The following is a 23,047-nucleotide window of genomic DNA, read 5'->3' on the forward strand; positions in this document are numbered from 1 at the left end:
CCCAAGAGCTTTTAGAATCTGTGCAAAATGAAAGGTCCCACTAGGTCTAGAGTGTAAAGAAGCCAGATAAAGAGTTTAACTGCTGGAGGAGTTGCTCTTGAGGCATACATGCCAAATCCCAGATGATCAGCAGTTTATGAGATTATTTGAGAATAATCCTTTTATTGGTTTATATTTAAGCTGTCTGTGCCTCACGGAATTGCCAGTGAAGACATTGTCTCACAAAACCCTGGAGAACTCTCTTGTAAGGTAAAGAAGGTCTCTTTCTTTATTGACTAATGTAAAAAATTGCTGGCCTCTGGTACTGCTACTGCACATTACTAAATGCTTTAGGCTCCAAAGATTAAAATGTGAAAAAATGTAATAATGTTTTATTAAACAATAATTGCTTCAGTGAGTGGTATTGTACCTTACAGCATGGGGACGTACTTGTGACATTGGGGCAGGCTGAAAATAATTACTTGGAATGCCAAAAGGGAGAAGAGACTGGCCGAGTTCACCTTTCTCAGATGAAGATTATCACCCCACTTGATGAACATCTTAGAAACAGACCAAAAGTAAGGAATTAATATTGTGCAGCCTTTATGTCACACATGGCAGTACATTTCAGAGCACTATTAATTATAGCTCATCCTCAGGTTTTTATTAGCACGCTTATTTTAGCCAGAGTAAAAAATTACAGTAGCGTTTTATTCCATTTTAGGAGTAAATTACTTCTAAGGAACTTGCCACTGCCATACTAATCACTTTGGTACCAGAGTGACTGTGTGTGTTTTGCCTGCTTCATATCATGCTGACTTACGGCAACCCGAACACTCATTCATTAATTTTCAACTGCAAGAACTGTTTATTTTTTAAATAATGTAAACATGCTTACCAAAGTGTGAGAGATTAGTTTCCTAGCAGAGTGGATAATTATTTTAAAGGGGGGCCCTGTAAATGCTATGTCTGATGTAAAAAGCACTTCCCTTTAAGATGTAAACTTAGTGTGAACCTGATTTCTCTGATTATAGCTCATAAAATAATGAAATGAAATGTAATCCATTGACTTCAGGTCGCCATTTGGGCCTAACAAATTTATGGAGCCTGGGGGAATACAGTAATTATTGAAGGCCATTTGTTTAGGAAGGAAAATACCATTTAGAAATTTGTAGAGGTATATTTTTGAGAATTTCTTAAGTTATCCAGTTAAATTTCCACTGTCTATTAGTTATTAAAATAAAAACATGAAAAATAATACCCACCAAACATTTCACCCAAGTAAAATACTTAGTTTGCCATTCATTCTACTATACATAATCTAATCCAATTCTTTCTTCTTAGGGGCAGTTTATCTTTTGAAGTTTTACTAAGATATTAAAAATGTGTATTTTAGAGACCAAAGCTATGTTGTTAAGCAGCTAGGACATTCAAAATTCTGGGGAGCAGATGTAGGTCAAGGTTGAGTGCCTGCTTACCATGGATGAGGTCCTGAGTTTGATCCCTGGTACCTCAAAAAAAAAAAAAATTATAACTTCACTCAGGAAAAACTCTTCTATTACTCATTTTCTCTATATTTTGATACAGTGTTATCCATCTGTCATAATTGTCCTTCCCATCAGAACACATTGGTGAGTGACAGTGAGAGTTCTACTGCCAAAAAGCCTTCCTTTGCGAAAAATAGAAACTTAAAAAAATTAGAAGTTACTCTTCTGTAATAGCCCAGAGTTTTTTCTACTTAAAGCATTACCCTACTCACCTTGCATTACAAACTTGCAGAGAGTTGACCTCCAGTGACCATCTTTGGATGATACTGAAATAAAGCCTCCCTTAGGCTCCTGGGCTGATGGCCATCATTATGTTTTCTCTAGAAAAATGAAATGTACCTATTTGAAAGCCTAGTTTGTGGCAGAGATTTCTAAAAATGTGTTATACTTTCCCCTCAATAAACAGAAAATTGAACAGTACTGGTTGAAGTTGATTTCCTAATGCAAGGTGAAAGCACAGATTTGGGTTTCATGGAGCTGGGTTGAGTTCCCCTTCTATCACTTTAACCAGTTATTTAATCTCTCTAATCATTTTTTTCTTTTTTCATTTTAAGGAGGTACTGGGGACCGAACCCAGGACCTTGTACATGGGAAGCAGGCTGTCAACTTCTGAGCTACATCTGCTTCCCAGTGAGAGTTGGGTTTTTTTGTTTGTTTGTTTTTAGGAGGTAGCGGGGATGGAACCTGGGACCTCATGGGAAGCAGGCACTCAACCACTTGAGCTATATCCACTCCCCTCTAAACTCCTTTTTTTTTTTCTGCTAATGTATAAATAGGTATGCTTATTCCTCAAAGAGTTGTTTTTAGAATTAAATGACATATTGAATGTTCTCTTCATATGAAAAGTCCAGAATAGGGAAATACATAGAGACAGAAAGTAGATTAGTGGTTGCCTAAGACTGAGGAGGAGGGTATCGGGTGACTGCTTTTGGGGGTGGAGAAAATACTCTAATGTGGTGACACTGGTATAACTCCATGCTTACACTAAAACAATTGCACTTTACATTTTAAATGGGTGAATTTTATGGTAAGTGATTTAAATCTCAATAAAGATTTTAAAAATTTAATGAGCTAATGTATATAAGGTATTTAATACAGTGAACAGCACACAGTGAGTGAACTATAAATATTATCTAGTCTTATTTTTGCTTGTTTGTATTAGCATTATATTCATATTAGAATGACCTTTGAGATAGATTTATAAACAGATACCTACCTGGACGGTATGGTCTAAACTGTACCAGTTCCTTGCGGGCAACCCTGTCTAGCCTGTCCCTCTTGCCCTTCGTCTGCCAATCTGGGATGAGCACCCAGGGAGGGCCGTCCATGAGCGCGGTGTAGGGAAAATGTAGTTGAGGTGTGTAAGGCACAGTTCTCCCTCCTAGTCCCTCCCATGCTTGGTTAGGCTTTTTTTTTTTTAATTGAGAGTAGCCGGAGATTTACAGAAAAAATCATACATAAAATGTGGAGTTTCCATATACCACCCTATTATTAACTCCTTGCATTGGAGTGGTACATTTGTTAAAATTGATAAAAGAACCTTTTTGTAATTGTACTATTAACTATAGTCCATGGTTTAACTTAGGGTTCAATGTTTGTGTTGAATGGGTCTATGGTTTGTTTTTTTATTTGTTTAATTTTTATTCTAGTTACACGTACAACTAAAATTACCCCTTTTAACGGTACTCAAATATAAAATTAAATGTTGGTCATTGCTTCCACAATGCTGTACTGCCTTCACCATCATCCATTATCAAAACTGTTCCATCAACCCAAACAGAAACTGTACAGGGCGCCAGCCTCGGTGGCTGAGAGTGGCAAGAGGTGTTGGCGGTGGGAGGATGCAGCTCTTTGGCATAAACTACAATCAGGGATCATTTCTCAGAATCAAGTTAGAAGTGAGAGTTCAGATAAGTGAGGCTGCCATTGCTGCTTTGAACACTTCAGAAGGGGAGAATGGATTTTTCAGAAGTAAAAAAGAAGAGCTTGCTAGGAGTCAAAGAAAATGAAAAGTCCAGCACTAGGGCTCCTCCTCCCGTGTACAAAGACCGCTCTGACCGCAAGTCCAAGAATCGCTCCAAAGATAACGGGGCCACCAAGGAGTTGAGCAAGAAGAATTGTGGCAAGGATAAAACTCAGAGGAGGCGCCACGCTTCCAGTGGTAGCAGCAGTACCAGGTCTCGCTCCAGCTCTGGCTCCAGCGCCAACGCAGGCTCCAGCAGTGGCTCCAGCGCCTCTTTGGCCTCAAGCTACTCGGGCAGGTCCAGCACATCCCGCAGCTCCAGCTCCAGCAGCTCCTCTAACTCTCCGAGTCCTTGGCGCAGACGTGACAATAGGCGGCATTCACGCGCCAAACCCAAACCACCCAAAAGAGATGGAAAGGGAAGGAAAAGGCAAAGTCCTTCCGTCCTTCCCCTAAACCCACCAAAGTACACATGGGGAGGCTCACCCGGAATGTGACCAAGGATCTCGTTATGGAGATCCTTTTCCACCTAGAGGAAAATTAAAATGATTGACATGCCTGTGGAAAGGGCTTTGTGGGAGGTTTTACCAATTGTTTTTGTTTGTTTTTCATATTTTCTTCTAGAGTCAGTATAGGTAGTTTGAAAAGTAGCATTGCTTTCAAATTAGGGAAGACATTCAGTTATTACTATTATTTAGTAGTAATAAATCAGTTTCACTTTTTGTGAATTATGCTTTTGTAGGAAGTCATTAACTCCTTCCAGTACAAAAGAAGAAAAACTGCAGGACATCCTTCTTTTCCCATTCAGTTGAAGGTGCAGCTTTAAGGCTCTGACCTCCAGGGTTAGTCATGATCACAGTTTGAAGAAAAGGTCACCCTTGAAATGGAAAGAGGCCAAGACACCCAATTCAGGGTTAGAATAGGCACTGTTAGAAAAAAAAATTTTAAGTTTGATTCTTTTTTGTATTTTTAACTTTCAGTTTAAAAAAAAAACATGCAGGAGAATAGTGATAATTCAGAGTTATTTCTGTCCTTTCTTGGCAAAGACCATTCCTTTTCAACTTGATAATGATTCCCTTATTTGACTCAAGTATGTGGTTTGCAGCTTGTACTCGTAATTGTATCAGAAGGACTCAAATGAGAAAAAAAAGAAAGCTCTCAGAGTGGATAGTAAATCCGCATCCTTCCTGGACGCCTCTCACAGCCCTGTTTTCCCTCTAAGGATCCAAGCCCCGCCTTGAAGCCTGGTGCTGACCGCAGTGCTCCTCACGCTGTCGTTCTCCACGATTTCCCAGCAGGTAAGGACAGAATGCTAAAGAGATAGAGCCCGGGGGGCCCAGGCTGGCCTCCTGCCCGGCCGACCTCTCAAGGACACGGACCTCTCAAGGACATCCTTCGTGAGAGGTCACCCTACCCATCACTCAGCCTTCCGAAGAGTTGATTGCACCCAGCCCTTCCTGTGAAACTTAGAGAGGAAAGAGAGACCAATTTCCCTATGAAATAAACAACAAATTCCCTACTGGGTGTAGATTTTTTAACCCTTTCAAAACAGGGGGTACCAATTAGTAACTGCAATGAAATTAATTCTAACTAGTGATGTTCTTTTGTCCTAAGAGCTATAAAAACCTACTGTGTGATCCAAATATAAATTTGTTTTGTAATCATTAATTTAGATAAACTCCTGAGTTATTTGCAACCTCCTTTTTATCAACTGGGCAGACTGATTTTTAGTGTGGGTAAATTTCCTTAATGCAAGGCCGTATGCAGCACTCCCTTAGCTGGTATTTCCAAATTGATACTTTTTTAAACATGATTGAGAATAATGATAAGAAAAGTATACCATGTTTATAAAGCCCATTAAGCTATTTAACATATATTAAGACTGGAAGCAGAGTATTTATTTTGGCACAGTAAGAATCATTGACCAAGCACAGGGTTGTTTTAACCATCTCCCACAAATCAGTGCATGGTAAATATATTTAATTTGGTCTTAAAAGAAGGAGCTTATAACAATATATATTTTTTTAAAAGATGGTGATTTTTAAGTCAATTTGGTTAGTGTAATCTTTTCTCAGAATCCATAGAATATACTTCCTTAGTGGACAGAAATAAATGCTAATTTGTTCTCTACTTTAATCAAATTGGCAACCAGGATAATTCATCTTACAAAATGATAATTTCATATTACAGAGCAAGTTGATGATTTGAACCTCACTTCTGGAGAAATTGTCTATCTTCTGGAAAAAATAGATACAGACTGGTACAGAGGGAAATGCAGAGACCAGACTGGCCTCTTTCCTGCCAACTTCGTCAAAGTAATTGTAAGTGGGTCATGTTTGTTGTAGTGAGTCATATACTCAGTGAAAGAGAGAGTGCGTTTTAGGTGCATATTAGAAAAAATAACAGAAGTCCAGAGCCTTGGATTCTAATTCTGTCTTTCCCATTGATTCATGTGTTTGGAAATTTTTAAAAATAGAGAGTAGTGTAACGCAATTTTGGTTAATCTTAAAATCTTATTCTAAAACCATTTCGGAGTTATGGGAAAGTTGTAAAAATAATACAGAAACAATACAGAGAATGTCAACCTAACCCCTACCCAGATATCCAGATTTGCCAACTATTAGCATTTTGCCATATTTGTTATATCATTCTATTTATCTACCTATTTTCTAAACATTTGAGAATAGGTTGCACACATCATGTTTCTCTAACACTTAACACTTCCATGTACAGATAATGGTTAACTATTATTGTATTTTGGGGTGTTAGAATTTGTCTAAATGCTATCTGTAATCCTAAGGTGAAAAACCGCTGCCAGTCAGCTGGTGGATCTAGTAGTCATAGAGGTTCTTAAGCACTTAACAACATATTGTGATTTTTTGAGACGTTTAGGAAACATGCATTATATGTTACTAACTCATCCTGAAGGAATATTCTCTGAGGTTGTGGTACCACTTTATACTTTTTTGGGAGTTAATTTTACTTTAACTTTCTTTCATTCTTTCCATTCCCCTCTATTTATGAAAAATATATACTTAGAAATACTAAAGTAATTTTATTGGAGGTAGTTGTCAATTAATGGTTTTTCACATAATTTCAAATATGGTTGGGAAAGATTATATTAAAACAGCAGAATTTTATACACTACCACAGCCTAATGTACGAGAGCGGACTGGTATGATAGAGCCCTAAGTGCTAATCCCAGGTGACTATGAGACATGGGGATAAAATCACACTGCCACTCTAATGTTTATATTAACAGAAAGAGCATGACTCAGCCCCTGACATAACTTTTACTGATGCTGGAAAATATCAGTACAAGGTAGCTTAAATAATTGAGCATTCACAGCATATGGGGGGGGAGAGGATGTTTTTTCATATCAGAAGCTTAGAAAACAATTTTAACAGAAGAACCTCTATTTTAAAATTCAAATATAAATGAGTTTAAGTTTCTTGGATTACGAGAAAAAACTGGGTCTTTAAAATTATCCTATATATATATGCCCTGATTCTCTGGAGAAATCCAACCATTTTAAATTAATATTAAGAATACTGTTGGTTTTAGCACTCTTCTTCATTTTTCTTCTGTCCAATGTAGCAGTACTTTAAAAAGCACAGTTAGAAGGCTAAAATCAAATATACTGAATCTGCCACGTTTTTGGTATAACTATTATTCCTAAGCCCACATATTTTTAAAAGTTCAAAGTTTTTAATATTTAGAATTTTTAGAATTCACCCAGAAGGGCACTGATTTGTTTATGTAAACCTCAAAGCTTTAAGTAGTTTTTAGATTGTGTTCATTGTGGCTATGTATTTTATTACCAGCTCTATGAACCTTGTCAATGAGGTGTTACATAAAGCACTTGCCATTTAGTAGAGGCTTACTAAGTACTAATTCTTTTCCTCCTTCCCTATTAACATTGAAAGAGAAAACAAATGTTCCTGAGTTATGAATATGGAAAGAATCCAAAAATTTGATTAAATATTTGATTTGGGGGTCAAGGAGGTATTCCAACACTTTGAGTTGAGTATGGCGATGCTAATGGGTGACAATGCCTGTCACTTGGTTTCTATCTTAAGACTTTCTCATCTGAAGTTTTCAGCTTGGAGTACATGGGATAGAGAAATCTCCGTCAGGGGTAGAATGATATTAATGTGCTTGTTCTCACAAACAAAAGAAAGATTGATTGGCTTCACAGGGAAGGCTACATCACATGTTAATACATTTTTTCAAAACAAAGTCAGGATTTCTTATTAGCATATATGGTACCACTTACTCAGTTTAGCATCTAGCAAACTCATTGACTTCAGTGGTGCATTTCCTAATTATTTAATTTTAAACCTATCTTGGGAAGCAGCCGTGGCTCAACTGATAGAGCATCTGCCTACCATATGGAGGGTCCAGGGTTCCATACCCAGGGCCTCCTGACCCGTGTGATGAGCTGGCCCATGCGCAGTGCTGCGGTGGGCACACAAGGAGTGCCGTGCCATGCAGGGGCGCCCCATGTGCAAGGAGTGCGGCCCCGCAAGGAGAGCCACCCCACATGAAAAAAGCGCAGCCCGCCCAGGAGTGGCACCACACACATGGAGAGCTGACACAACAAGATGACGCAACAAAAAAGAGACAGAGTTTACCGGTGCTGCCTGACAATGCAAGTGGATGCAGAAGAACCCACAGTGAATGGACACAGAGAGTAGACAATGGGGAGGAAGGGGAGAGGAATAAAAAAATTTTTTTAATCTTAAAAAAAAAAAAAATCTGTCTTATTAAAATCTTTAAAAATAACACCTGATACCTTGCTTTTGTCTTTACTAGATTGATATTCCAGAAGAAGAAAGTGGAAAAAGAGAACTGATTTCATCTCATTGTGTTAAGTAAGATTTATTTGTGTTCTTTTCCACAAAATATGAAGGAGGCAGGCATTTATATCATTTAGACTTACCAAGCCTAAAGACGTCAAATGTATGATTTTTCAGATTATTGGTATATCTTTGTCATTATTGGAGTAATTTGTTTTAAAAACCTTAGTGGATTAAACTTGTAAAAATGCAGCGTGCTGGTAGAAGCTGACATCAGCACGACTCCATATTTATACAGAACATACAGCACACAGCACACAGCCACACAGCAGAGTCTATCAAAATGCTTCCCACAGTCTTCTCAGCTTAAGTGGCCTGTGGTGTTGATCTTCACCGAGGTTTTAGAAGGTTCAAATATGTTTGTCATGGGAAATATTTAACCCCTATAGAAATATGAATGCTAAACATCTGTTGTTGGGTTTTTAAAAGGAACCAGAAAAAGGGAAGGAAGAGTTAAGTTGGAGGGGTCTTCCTTTATGTCTCAGGACCTTTCTGTGAATTTATATATCCTTTTATGCAGCCTTGTAACTCTTGTGATTTAAAAGACTGTGATTGCACTGCCACAGTGCAACTTTATATTCTAGTTAAATGAGCAAATTAATGGAAGTCACTATCTGCTGAAGACTATAAACTTGCTCTGAATAGGTCAGACATAAGGAGACGCTCCCTGAGGACTCTAGAAAATAGATGCAAAGGTTATCACAAATAAGAAAACTTTTGATGCCAAAATAGTTGTGTTCTATTTCAGCTTCCGTTTTTTCTCCTGTTGTTCAGTAGTGTTTACTGTGTCAGCAGGTTGAATGTAAAGTGGCTTTCACAGTTGTTGATCCATTGGCCTTACTTAAATCAGAATTTGATTAGTCAGGACCAACCTTTTCTGTTGAGGCAATTACTTTTCCTTAGCCTGTTGTAATTGAAACTTCCTTTCTAAAGCCTGTATTCCTCAAAGGTTTGGTATTAAGTCATACCACTTTTATCTCTGCTTTTATCTTATTTTTAGTCAAATTTGCAGATCATTTAAGGATTATTCCAATTCTCAGAAATGAAGCCTTTTTAAAGGAGATGCAAAAACATATTTTAAGGTAGTGGTATAAAATTCAGTGCTGTAAGATGATGTGCTGAGCTTATGTCTTCATCCCACCTTCTAGTTTTGAAGGCCATTCATCTATATATTCAACTGATTGATTGACTAAGTATATACCCAGCATCTCCTGTATGCCCATTGCATTCTGCTGTAGCAGTAGTTTGGTTTTTTTGCCCTGAGGGTCTCAGGGTTAGCCCAGCCAAACTCAGTGCATATAAGATTGAGATGGGGGAAGCAGACTTAGCGGACTTGGCCCAGTGGTTAGGGCGTCCGCCTACCACATGGGAGGTCTGCGGTTCAAACCCTGGGCCTCCTTGACCTGTGTGGAGCTGGCCCATGCGCAGCACCATGCAGGGGTGTCCCCCGTGTAAGGGAGCCCCACGCACAAGGAGTGCGCCCCGTAAGAAGAATCACCCAGCATGAAAGAAAGTGCAGCCTGCCCAGGAATGGCACTGCCCACATGGAGAGCTGACACAAGATGATGCAACAAAAAGAGACAGATTCCCGTGCCGCTGACAACAACAGAATCGGACAAAGAATACGCAGCAAATAGACACAGAGAACAGACAACCGGGGTGGGGTCGGGGTAGGGGAGAGAAATAAATAAATAAATCTTAAAAAAAAAAAGAAAGATTGAGATGGTTTAGGTTGACCTATGGGTCACTATGGCCCAAAGATAAAAAGACATGGAGGTGGGGGAGACTCGAATGAAATAAAGGTGATCAAAGACATTGATGACCCAGCGGCTTATCTGGAATTCTTCCTGAACCTTTTGCCCTGGAGCTTTCTCAATGAATATGTTCTTTCTAAAAAGTAAGGACTGTCATTTAGAAGGGTCTAGTATATTCGTTGAAAGGCTGAATGAAGGTTTCAAAGCATTTGGAAGTTATTTCTTTCTAGTTTAACCTAAAAATGTGTTCTTTGTTCAGAGGCCCAAGATGTGTGGCTCGGTTCGAGTATATTGGAGACCAGAGGGATGAGCTAAGTTTCTCAGAGGGAGAAATTATTCTTCTAAAAGAGTATGTGAATGAGGAATGGGCCAGAGGAGAACTTCGAGACAAAACTGGGATTTTCCCCCTTAACTTTGTGGAACTTGTTGAGGATCAGCCCACCTCTGATGCAAATGTTTTAAGTAAGTATAGAGAACATAGTTTTTGGTTGTGTCATGTCCTAATTCAAGTAAACCAAATAAGAGGGTGGACAATGCTGAAGCTGCATAATAATCCATATTGCCATATTTTTTAAGGTAGAAGGAAAATTGATTTTAAAATGATAATTTGTGTGTGGTCGCCATTATTGTGGTGACCTCTCAGAGCGTTGGTTTTTTGATGTTTGGAGCATTAAGCTATACCTTCATATCAGAAAGGCCAAAGAATCACAGACTTAAACACAAATGGAATCTGGAATTTAACAGCGTAGGTCCTTATAGTTAAGGAAGCAAGCCCAGAGGCTAGTTCCAGATCAGGGTTACATAGCCAGGACATGAATTGTCTGCTTGGAGAACCCAGGCTCTCCACTCCCACCCAGTTTTTTTCTCCAGTTCTATATTGTTTTTACATCTGATATCTCAGCCTTTTTTTCCCTTTAATGTAGGCACGAAGGTACCACCAAAGACGAAAAAAGAAGATCCTGGTTCAAATTCTCAGGTAGGTGACTTGAACAGATAACTGTAGTGACGGCTAGGTTTAAAATCTGGAAGGAATAGTGTATTAGTCAGCCAAGTGGGTGCTGATGCAAAATACCAGAAATTGGTTGGTTTTTATAAAGGGTAGGAGCTTATAGATACCAGGCCATAAAACGTAAGTTACTTTGCTCACCAAAGTCTATTTTCACGTGTTGGAGCAAGATGGCTGCCGACTGTGAGGGTTCAGGCTTCCTGGGTTCCTCTCTTCCTGGGGCTTGCTTTTCTCTGGGTTCAAGTTTCCTCTCTTCCTGGGGCTGGCTTCTCTTTCCTCTGTGTGCTGACTTCCCAGGGCTCCAGCTTAAGTCTTTAGCATCAAACTCCTACATCAAAACTCCAACATCAGAAACCCTCAAATCTGTTCTTTGCCATGCCTTTTATCTGTGAGTCCCTACCCACTAAGGGGTGGAGACTCAATGCCCTAATCATAACTCAGTCATGCCCAGGTACAGATCAGATTACAAGCATAATCCAATATTTCTTTTTGAAATTCATCAATAATATTAAACTGCTACAAATAGTAATTGCAGTTATCAAGAGAATATACTATGAAATCATTTTTCAATGCATGTAACAATTGTTTGTAATAAATAAAACAGATATATAGTTAACATCTTTACCATGTATAGAATTTATGCAAATGGATAAAACATTTGGACCCTGGTAGAAAACTAACAGAGAGACGTAATTGGAGAATTCATACAAGAAATACTATAAGTAGATAATATTGAAAAAATATTTAACCTTACTACCAAAGAAATGCATTCCAAAGGAGCAATAAAATGCCATTTAACCTGTCCAGTTAACAAAGATGCAATATAACGCAACAGTAAATGAGTGATTGTAAGTGTGGTGAGTGTTAAAAAAGGGACTATTATTTCTCACCTTAGAAAAGGATAAAAAAAATGAGACTAAGTTTTCAGCATAAAGGTGGTCATAGTGATGTTATTATACTAGGGAAAAATTGAAAACAACCTAATTTTGATATTATTGTCTTTATGTACTGAGGCCATGGAGAATTAGATTTATAAAATAAATGTATAGGAGGAAAACATACATTCTGGCATAGGGGAAGGGAATATAACATTGTGTATATATATAGCTATATATATATTTTTTTAAGATTTATTTATTTCTCTCCCCTTCCCCCTGTTGTCTGCTCTCTGTGTAAATTTGCTGTGTGTCCTTCTGCATCCACTTGCATTATCTGGCGGCACTGGGAAACTGTCTCCTTTTGGTTGCGTCATCTTGCTGTGTCAGCTCTCTGTGTGTGCAGCACCACCCCTGGTGGGCTGCGCTTTTTCATGTAGGATGGCTTTCCTTACAGGGCACACTCCTTGCATGTGGGCCACCCCTACACGGCACAGCACTCCTTGCACACAGCAGCACTGCGCATGGGTCAGCTCACCACAGGGGTCAGGAGGCCCTGGGGATCGAACCCTGGACCCTCCATATGGTAGACGGATGCTCTGTCAATTGAGCCTCATCTGCTTCCCTGTATCTATATATAAAATAATTACATATCTTTGTATAAAAAGACTGGAAAGAAATATTTTTAATTGATTACATTCAGTTGGTTGCCTCTAGGTGGTGGGATTATGGGGGGGAGGGGTTCCCCACCTCTTTGTGCCTTTCTAAACTTGCCAGGTTTTTAAAGAACATTTGTATTACTTCTATAATGGAAGGAAGAAAAAAAAACCTGGATTAAAATTTTCGTTCTCTATAGCATGACTTCAAAAGTGTGTAAACTCTTTCATGAGCCTGATTCCCTTCTGCGGAGCCCTGTTCTCTTCCACCCTGGGCTGCTCTTCCCCCACCCCAACCCCAGATCTAACCCCTCTCTGATGGCTTCAGGGAGGTCTCATGGCATTCATGCTACTTCCTCAGATCTGTCAACCTCCTTTCCACTTAGGTGTCCCCTGGCCTGGGGTTGGCTTGTGCTAGTCTGTCATCTTGTCAGTTTATCTCTCCACCTTAAAAAAGAGGAAACTGAGATTTGGAGAGTGGAAGTGACATCCCAAGATCATATAATGAATAAATGGTGCAGCTGGGATGGGGGTGGAGTGGGGAGTGTTTAAACTGAATAGGAATGTGGGTGACGTCCATGTTTTTTGGGGGGGCCTATTTTAGAAAAGTGAGCCTGATGGGATTATTGTGTTTGTCCAGATGTCACCGGGGATTGGGCTGTGTGTTTCTTAATTCTTCCATCTCTACCTATTGATAAAGTCAAACAGAAAAGAAACTGACTACAATTCTCCAAAAGGAAATGTTCACATGGTTGCCTGCATTTCTTGGGAATGATAAATATCATTCTTTCCTTTTTTTTTTTTTCATATACTCCCCTCCCCCCACCATTGTCTGCACTTGCTGTCTACTGTCTGTGTCCATTGGTTGTGTGCTTGTCTTCATTTTGGGAGGCACCGGGAACTGAACCCAGGACCTCCCATGTAGAAGGGAGGCACCAAATTGCTTGAGCCACCTCTGCTCCCCTCTTTGTTGTCTCTCTCATTCCTTGTTGTGTCTCTTCGTTGCATCAGCTTACTGCGCCAGCCCATTTTGTCAGCTCAGTGTCTTGCTCATCTTCTTTAGGAGGCACTGGGAACCAAACCTGGGACCTCCCATGTGATAGGCAGGTGCCCAACCACTTGAGCCATATCCGTTTCCCAAATACCATTCTTTAGGGTTGGATATTAAATTCCAGGAACAAAAGGGCTAAGGTTAGGGTTTTTGTTTCTGTTTTATTAGCCATCAGTCACTGAGAACTTGCTGTGTGTTATATGGCTCTTTGTTATATGTGTTACATGCATTATCTCATTTCATCCTCACAACAACACTAAGATGAACCTGAGGTTCAAAGAAGAGAGGCATCTTGCTCCAGTGCCCCACAGCTAGGAAGTAGCAGAGCTGGGTCTGGAACCCATGCCTGTCTGACTCCAAAGCTTCTGCTCTTATCATTAATCTTCTACTGCCCGCTTGAGCTTCCTGAGCATAGGGGTCTCATTCTGAATGGGCAGAGATGCCTCTTCTTAGAGCAAAACCTTCCTCTGATGTGTTTGTGCTAAAAGCATTCTCATTGAAGTGCTCCGTCATACTAACCCACTACATTTTGGTGGTTATCCTACCAGCCTTAGAGCTAACTTTGTCTCACAAAATAAAAATTGCAAATTAATAAAGTCCTAAATATGGAATCTGATGTTGCTAAATCAAGTAAAGACCTGGAAATTAACACACTATCCCATTCTGATCCTTTAGATAAAGAAGGCTTCTCTTGAGAGCTAGATGCTCTACCAGAATTTTTTTACAGTGCCATAATATAATACGTAAATAGTGTGCTTTTATGGTAACGAATATAATGGAGCATAATGAAAGTTTTTGCTTAAACATCATGTATCCTTTAAGAACAGAAAAGCCACAAATTCGATCCCACCTGTCATTTAGAATTATATTTTAAGAAAAAATTTTTGACACTTGATATTTTTGAAACTTAATAGCAAAATAAACTGTTGGGGAGAAGCCTTGGGCTTTGAAATCTTTTGACCCCATTGCTTTCCTTCCACAACTGTTTAAGCTTTGTAGAAATCAATTTCAAATAAAACTCCTGTTTCTTACCAAACCCTCTGGTTCGTAATAGGATAACCGTCTTTCAGGAGAATGGTGTGAAGCTCTTCACAGTTTCTCAGCAGAGACAAGTGAAGACTTGACCTTCAAAAGGGGAGACCGGATCCTGGTCCTGGGGCGTCTGGACTCCGACTGGTGCAAGGGCAGACTGCACGGCAGGGAGGGGATCTTCCCAGCAGTTTTTGTGCGGCCCTGCCCAGGTATGACAGCCACAAGAAAGGAATCGTACCCTTCAAGGGGAGCCCAAGACTGTGTGTGCGTGTGCGTGTGTGTGTGTGTGTGTGTGTGTGTGTGTATTCCTCTTCCCTCTTGCCCTGCTCAGTTTAAGTTGTTTGTCTGCATGCTACATTTTAAGGAGTTAAATTTATGCAAACTCATTCATATACTTTGTTGGAGCTACAGAGAAAGAAAGATAAAATGCCTTCATTTTGGCTAATTTTATCAACTAAATACATTATTTTTTTTTCCCCGCTAAGAAAACATCCTTCATCTTTTTGCAAGTATATCACTTCAGCGCTAATTAAAAATATTCTGTTCTTTAAACGTTTGATTTGTGTTTCGGCACCGTGTTTTTCTGTACATTCTATACAGTCATACTTTTTGGTGTCTTCACAGCCGAGGCAAAAAGTCTGTGTGCTGTAGTACCGAAGGCAAGGAAGGCCAGAGCCTTGTATGATTTCCATGGGGAGAATGAAGATGAGCTCTCCTTCAAGGTCAGACTGTGTATCTCTTCATAATGCTGTTATATCACATTATATAGCAATATTAAGTAGCTATGAAGTTTTAAATGTCTTCTCTGAAGACTAGAATAGTTGGGTGGAGGGTTCATCGTTAGCCAAGCATGGAAAGATCTCAGACCCTAATTCTAAAGGAAGAGACGAGTGAAAGCAAATATGGCAGATAACACTGAAAATTTACACTAACGACCAGGAGTTTAGGAGGGCTACTTGATCTGGTAGCCTCAGAACCCCCAATCTGATTCCTGATTCTTGGTCTTATATTGTCTAAGCGCAGTAATATCAGGGGTCTTCTTGACAGTCCTAATAAAGGATGCTCCGTCCTCCTCATGGCCCTGACAGCCTGCTACATCATGTCTTTGAAACATGGTGGAATCAGATGGAATTCGCTAGAGCTGTCCACTTCTGCAGTGCCTCATAAGACATGAGACTCTTGTCTGCAAAGATGTTGACCAGAGTTTTGGGGAAATGGTCTCAAAAAGTTAAGCCACTTGGGAAAGGTTTTTTAAGAAGCCTAAAACTTAATTTTGACTGAAGAAGTGATTTTTTTTCTTTTTCTTTTCCTCTAAAATAAAAACAGCAGTTCCATCACGTAGTTTCCCAGTTATTATTGGGACATGGTCAGAGAAAAATACCCAGGGTAGATTCTGGGGACTGTGCCAGAGGCAGGAGGGTGGCTTAAGAAACCAGGGGATATTTAGAGCTCAAACATTTAAAGGACCGTCCCTTGGAAGACAGATTTTGTTGTTTGTAGGGCCCATGATAAGTGGGTGGAAGTTATAAAAGCAATCAGTTTAGCTTTATGTGATGAATACCTTCTTTAATAGTCACTGCTGTCAGAATAACCTGTGTCAGACAGTGGTAAATTCCCCATCAGGAGGTGTTTAGTCAGAGGCAGGGATGCTTTAGGAAGAAGGAAAGCATCAGGTAGGTGATTGGATGAAATGAGACTTAAAATGCTGCGTGTCCAGATTTTTCACCTGTCTACAGCACAGTGAGGAAAACAAGGCAATATTGGGTGTATGCAGGCTTTGGTGCAGTAAGGGAGTGAAGGCGGCATTCCGAGAGTATAAGGTTGCTAACTTTCCTATTTTGTGATGGAATTTTCCTTTATTCTAAGAAGGTCCCTCTATTTTTTAATATTAAAATATCCTTTCTATTATAAAATACGAATGTTAGAAAATTATAGGTATCTTTTTATGCCCTAACTAAAAAAAAAAATTAAAAGCTGGTAACTCTAAATCAATTCCTTTTTCTTAAAATTTTTTGACCCTTAGAATATAAAAGTTTGGAAACTTGCCTTAGTCCTTTTCTGTCTTGATAGTCAGGAGTTCAAAATACAATCCTTTTATCTTTACATAAAATGGTACAACAATGAATAACCTGGATTCAAAGTTTTTGGATGTAATTTTGTCCTTCATTTCAATTATGTCAGTATAAAAAACAGAATCCACGGTATCCTACAGAAGATAGGTTGTCCTCATTCTACAGATGACTGACTAAAAACAAGATAGTTCCAGAGTTTTAGTTAAGGGCATCTGTATTGCTTCCAGTAATATTGATCATTAATATTTTATTAAATATTAATGTTAGTGGACAGAACTTATTTTTTTTTAATGTCCTAGCCCTCAGGAAACAAACACAAAATATATACATATAGACCAGAGCTTAAAAAAAAAAAAGTTTTAGTCAATCATTACATTATCACTTAGAAACCAGAGGGAAGTTATTTATAATAGAAACTTTGAATAGCCAGGATTTTTACAGATTTTAAAAGAGTAGAGTAAATTAATGACATTTGATAGTCAGCATTTTTCTTTTCCATTTTCCAGAAAGAAAAGCCTTAAAGTACTTTTCCAGAGGGCAGAGTACAAGGGCTACAAATAAATCCATTTAGTCTGATAAAGGTATTCTTAAAACTCTCCAGGGTCATCTTGGACCAGACTCTAAGAAATGGTTAGAAACCATAAAGAACAAAGTAGTCTGAGGAGATAATTTCAGAAATTGTCTCCATCTGCTGCAGGAATGATTCTCAGATGAATAAGACACCACCTTCGACTAAGCTGATGAGGACAAGTCAGTGTTCTGAGTCAGGGCAAAGCTCTTTAAGACAGATAAGAATGCAGGTTTGATATTGAGGCCACGGAGGAATAGAATAAACCAAATGGTAGAGGAGAATACCATTACGCAGAAGAATGAATGCAGAGTGCAGAAATGCTCAGGATGCTGATAAAAGTCAACTACAGCAAAGTCTTTCAGAGGGCTGTTGTAGGAGGTGGTGGCCACACAGGCTAGGGCAGGACCGCGAGCCCCGCAATCGCACACGATGGGAATCCTGGCACCATCACTAACTAGGAATGCCATTAGGAAAGTTACTTAATTTCTCTGAGCTTCAGTTTCCTTTTCTGTAAAATAAGGAAATCTATTAAAAATATATCCGTTTTAGAATGGAGGTGATGATAATAATAATCCCTAACTCTTAGGACTTCTGTGTTGTTTGAATGAGTCAGTGCCTGTCAGGACATGGAATGGAGTAGGACAAGGGTTACGATAAGCATGTGATGCACGCTCATCTCTAAATCTTTGCTTAAATGTCATCCTCAGTGAGCCTTCCCAGACTGCCCTAGTTAAGTGGCGCTTTCTCAAGAGGATTTTTAATTTTAGATTAGGAGTAGAGAACTTGAAGGACAAAAGGTTACGCAAGAAATGACTTTAGTAAGAAGACTAAGCCTGTCATGAACAAGACAGGCATACACACAAAAGGCATTATGAGGAATAGCTTATTTTTGTGGCCTAATGTTTAATCCTCTCAGTAAATTAAGATAAATGAGTTACATAAAGAGAAAATTATTCATGCTCTTCAGGTGGGCTGTTCACCATGCTTAGACGCAACAGAAACCAATAATTATTTCCAATTACTCTCTTCTCACAGGCAGGAGATATAATAACAGAGCTGGAATCTGTCGATGACGACTGGATGAGTGGAGAACTAATGGGAAAATCGGGGATATTTCCCAAAAACTACATTCAGTTTCTACAAGTCAGCTAAGAGGGGGAAACTTGACTACATTCATTGGCACAAAAATTCACTTGAACTATCACTTTGACTATCAGATATGTTTTTGCACTTTTTTTTTAACTGAAAGAGAAATGTCTACACTGTACATGATACACTAGAATTTTCTGGAAGCAGAAAATTTCTAGTTTTTATATTTAGCTTTCATTCACAGTTGAAGCATATACATGGAAGCCCATGAGCCAAGTATTCTTCCAAGGAAAACATCAGGCAGGATTGGCAAGGCAGATAACACATTTTCCCCCAGAGAAAGTATCTGGCTACATGGCAGCACGGGGAGGCTCATACACAAAAGTTGCACTTGGACATCTATTTTAATCAGCACATGTGAATTAACCAGGCTTCTTCATTTTTTACTTTAGTATAAAAAGAGGACATTTCACATTCTACATGTTATACCATCAGGATATGTTTTGTAATCTAAGTCTCATTTTTTATATTCAGATTAATTCTAGCAGCTGGAATACATGTCTTTATTACCAGGGCAAATCTATGCTCCAGGTGAGGTGATAATTTATTGAATAGTTGGAGCATTTGTAAGCATGTGGTGAAATCAATTCATACTCTTTTTGCTAAGGATTTGACAGCATTCAAAATTTGATATATCTTGCTTAGTCAAAAGGTCCAAAACCTTCCTTGAAATATCTCATTAATACAACTAACATTCCCATATACCTGGCATACTTATTTCTTTCCTCAGTGTAGACTTTATGTAACAGGGTTATTAAAAAGCACATTTTCTGAATCTGCAATCATTCCTTTGACAATTACTGGTACCCAAAGAAAAATTAATTTTCTTTGCATTATGCCAGTAATATATAAAATCTGTGTCTAGTTATTGTGGTACATTATGAATCACATATAAAATCATAGCAACTATTCAGATGGAAAATATTGCCAACCCCCACAGCTCATTTCTTCCTAATGTAATCAGAGTGAAAAAGAATTTAGAGGACTGAGGGAAGGCTGGGTTTTTTTGCTTTGCCCTTTTTTTTTTTTTTTTGCCAGCTCATCCCTGCACAATTATTATAGTAAATTTTAAAAACCACTTTCCCACTACCCATTGTTATGCATTGTAGGCTTAATATAAAAGTGGTCCTTTATATGACTGACTCAATTACAGTTTATGGGCTAAAGCCAAATAGATTGAAGACAATCTTCCAAACAGATCAATGGTATAGAATTTCATTGGAAACATAAAATACTTTCCCAACAATGTTTATGATTTTCTTCTATTTTTGAGAAGAGTTTCATATGCTGGGTCACTTTTTTTAGCTTTTATTGTTTCTCATTGTCTAGAAAGTTAGACAGCCATTGGTCATGTTGTTACGTGAAAACCACATGGGCTTCTGCAAGGGAGGTGATGTTTAACTTTGTCTTTGATTAAATTTCATCTCCCATTTGGTTTTGGAATATAGGAGCTGTTTTTTCTACATGTTTTAGGTAAAGAAGACAGTATAAGGAAAACTCTTGTCAAATTTCACTCAAAAGTAATTCCATGAGAAAGAGATGACTTAGAGCATTATCCCAACTAAATTTCTACTTGCAGCAAGGTGTACAATAACAAGGAAGGAGGTGTGGACAATGGACATGAGATATATTTCTTTGCTTGTGTAATTTTAATGTTTTAAATTGAAGATTACAAAAAGCTAGATTTATTGGAGAAAACACCCCTTTTAAATTTGGCCTTCTGTCAGCACAATGACTTAAAGTGCAATAGTTGTAAATCTACTTGACCCTATAATAAACTGAACTGAACTTTTTATATTCCTTTCTTGCACTAGACAGTTTTTTGAGAATGAAGATGTATCTTATTTATCTTTGTGTTCCCAGCCCTGTGCACCAGATAGGTGCAATAAATGGATGGATGGATGGAAGGATGAGTAACTTTCACATAGAACAATAGCATCTTAGTCACCCACATCTTTCCTTTTTGATTTGTTGACAAAGTCTATATTGAAACAAAATTCACAGTACTATAGGATGTAATTTCATTCTGTCATGTTCTTTTTTTGGCTTGCCCATTTATTACCCACTCAGCTGACAGGAAGCCAATATGTGTTATCATAGCTACTTTCTTATTCTGCGTATTGTTTGAACTCATTGCAAGACTGAACCAGGTTTAAAGAGGATAATCATTTTTGTACTCAGTGAATTTTACAGGAAAGAAATAGAAAGAATGCATTGTTTCCTTTCAGGAATTTTAGGTGAAAATCTGATATTGTTCATTACTTTTGCAATCTAGAATCTCTGAATCCTTTTTCTTTGCTGGTTAAACTTGAGAAGCCATTTACTCTATTATGCCTACCCTTTTAAACACTAAGAGAAGATTTCTCTAAAAGATGTCATTTCGGGTGTGGGGTTGGGCAGATGTGGCCCTACCACATGGGAGGTCCCGGGTTCAGTTCCCAGTGCCTCCTAAAAAACACACAGACAGACAACAAGTGCTAACAACGAGAGCTAACGGTGAGTAAACAGATGAGAGAACCATGGTGGGGGCGCACTCACAAAAAAAAGCTGCCCTTGTTTACATGGCTGGAAGGGTAGAGGGATGATGTGGTGTGATGTTCTGTCATCGTGCTTGTGGAAATCATAGGTTCTGAATATGGCCTGAAAATTTTAGAATTAAAAATTCAGTGCATTTTTCAAAATTTATTATTAGAATGGCATTTGAATATCATTTTTCTATAGGGTTAGTACTCAGCATTTTTTAGCTTTTATTCAGTTTCTTAAATTTAGATGAATATTCCTAGAGAAAATAGTGATGGATATATGGCGACATTATAAGGAGGTATGTTCTTTTTGATATGATCATTAATTTATTCCTTTTAATTAATATCAAATGCACAAGGGCCATATGATTCATAATCTAATGCCATTTGAATGCCAGTGAATGAACTCTTAGTGGTGAGTTTTTTTCAGAACTAATGGGAAATCATTTTCTCACCTATGCCCTTTCATTTCATTGTATTTATAGAAGGGAAAAAATACAAAGCTTAACTCAGAACAATAGCACCATCTAGGGGCTTCTTCCCTAATTGCAAGTTCATCCTGTTAAATCCCCAAATAAAGGCCTTGGAAGACCATAGCTCAACGTGCAGAGGCTAAATAATTTGCTAAGGTCACATAGTTTACGGCACAACTTAAAGTAAAACCCAGCTCTGTGATTCCCAAACCAGTGTTTTTTCCACTTATTGTGCTAAAGTGATATATTTCACTTTAGCAGTTAAACAAGTAAAACTCATCTTATTGGCCTGTGAAGATTACAACTTCTCAAAACAAACTTGTAATTAGAAAGAGTTGCAAAAAATAAAGTCTTGAATGTATTTCTTTAAAGAATTAAAGCCCTGCTTATCTCTTCAGTTTTATTCGTACAATTTATATTGATGTTACCTAGAAACAGATTCATTTAATGGAGACTCTTTATCTGTTTAGTAAGAATATTTAAATTTTTGGTATCTCAGATATTGTAAAGATGTGCCTGTGGGACTGTGTCCTTGATAACAGCAGAGCAATCTTAAACCTATTTTTTAATATAAATGTAGCTTAAAACATTGTTATTAGTACTTTGGGTTCCAAAAGATTAACTCAAACTCTATTAAGCTAATAAATTTATAGAGTCTGGGATATATTTTGGATTTACTTTAAAGGAATCCTAGTTGTTCCTAAACCATGGAATGTTTATTTATCATTAAAAGCTACAAATTAGGCAGTAATTGAATATTTTTCAGGAGAAGTAATGATTCAAAATGATAATTTGGAAAGCACTATTACATACTAGTTGTCTTCTGACAGAAATTGATTGGAAATTTTCTTATCAAAATATTAGCCTATATTGACACAACACGATGACACAACAAAAAGAAAACACCGATCCCTGTGCCACTGACAACAACAGAAACGGACAAAGAAGACGACGCAGCAAAATAGACACAGAGAACAGACAATTGGGGTGGGGCGGGGAAGGGGAAAGAAATAAATCTTTAAAAAAAAAAAAGTCTTTGCCTTTAAAAAATATATATTTTAGCCTATTCTTGAAAAGGCTCTGAAGTACGTCACTTAGGGCTTACTCCTCAGGGGACCATACTAAAGGGAAAAATATTCCCTTGGGTGACTTATCCTCCAAAGTTTCATATTTCTATGGTCAAAAATGTGCATCTTCTTAATAGCTGGAGTTTTTTTGACAAGTGGTGTTTTGTGCTTGCTTCTAAGCCCTAGAGAAGCAGTATAAGAAATCTTGGGTGGGGGATATATGGGGACCGCTTATATTTTTTTTAATGTAATGTTTTAAAAGTATAGAGAAAAAATAAGTACCATAAAAATTTTTTAAAAAAAGAAAACTTGTGGTCACAGGGATTTCAGCAAAAAGGTTATTGTGATAGAAGGTCATGGGACCAAAAGAAGCCACAGAAAATTTTGAGAACTTGCTTGGGGGTGGGGTGCTGGGAAGCAGGGTTAGATATACAGAAAACATTGTGCTCTGCAAGAATTTTCACTGTCTC

The 23,047-nt window shown here is 38.2% G+C and overlaps 1 protein-coding gene across 9 annotated transcripts in view; it reads left to right on the forward strand.

Annotated features, from left to right (window-relative positions):
• The window catches only part of SH3D19 (SH3 domain containing 19), a 313,873-nt gene extending 293,558 nt beyond the window's left edge, over nt 1-20,315 (forward strand). For 8 of the 9 annotated variants that reach the window (XM_058282038.2, XM_058282307.2, XM_071214440.1 and 5 more), the window contains 10 exons: nt 181-249; nt 417-557; nt 4,712-4,787; nt 5,680-5,810; nt 8,306-8,364; nt 10,363-10,565; nt 11,027-11,079; nt 14,746-14,932; nt 15,348-15,445; nt 18,402-20,315. In XM_058282038.2, coding sequence (XP_058138021.1) covers nt 181-249; nt 417-557; nt 4,712-4,787; nt 5,680-5,810; nt 8,306-8,364; nt 10,363-10,565; nt 11,027-11,079; nt 14,746-14,932; nt 15,348-15,445; nt 18,402-18,518 — 1,134 coding nt within the window. In that variant the 3' untranslated portion in view covers nt 18,519-20,315. The remainder of the gene's footprint in view (nt 1-180; nt 250-416; nt 558-4,711; nt 4,788-5,679; nt 5,811-8,305; nt 8,365-10,362; nt 10,566-11,026; nt 11,080-14,745; nt 14,933-15,347; nt 15,446-18,401) is intronic. The other variant, XM_058282105.1, reaches the window with a different exon arrangement.
• The last annotated feature ends 2,732 nt before the right edge of the window (nt 20,316-23,047 follow it).

Source organism: Dasypus novemcinctus, chromosome 1 (assembly GCF_030445035.2).
Source record: "Dasypus novemcinctus isolate mDasNov1 chromosome 1, mDasNov1.1.hap2, whole genome shotgun sequence".
NCBI lineage: Eukaryota > Metazoa > Chordata > Mammalia > Cingulata > Dasypodidae > Dasypus > Dasypus novemcinctus.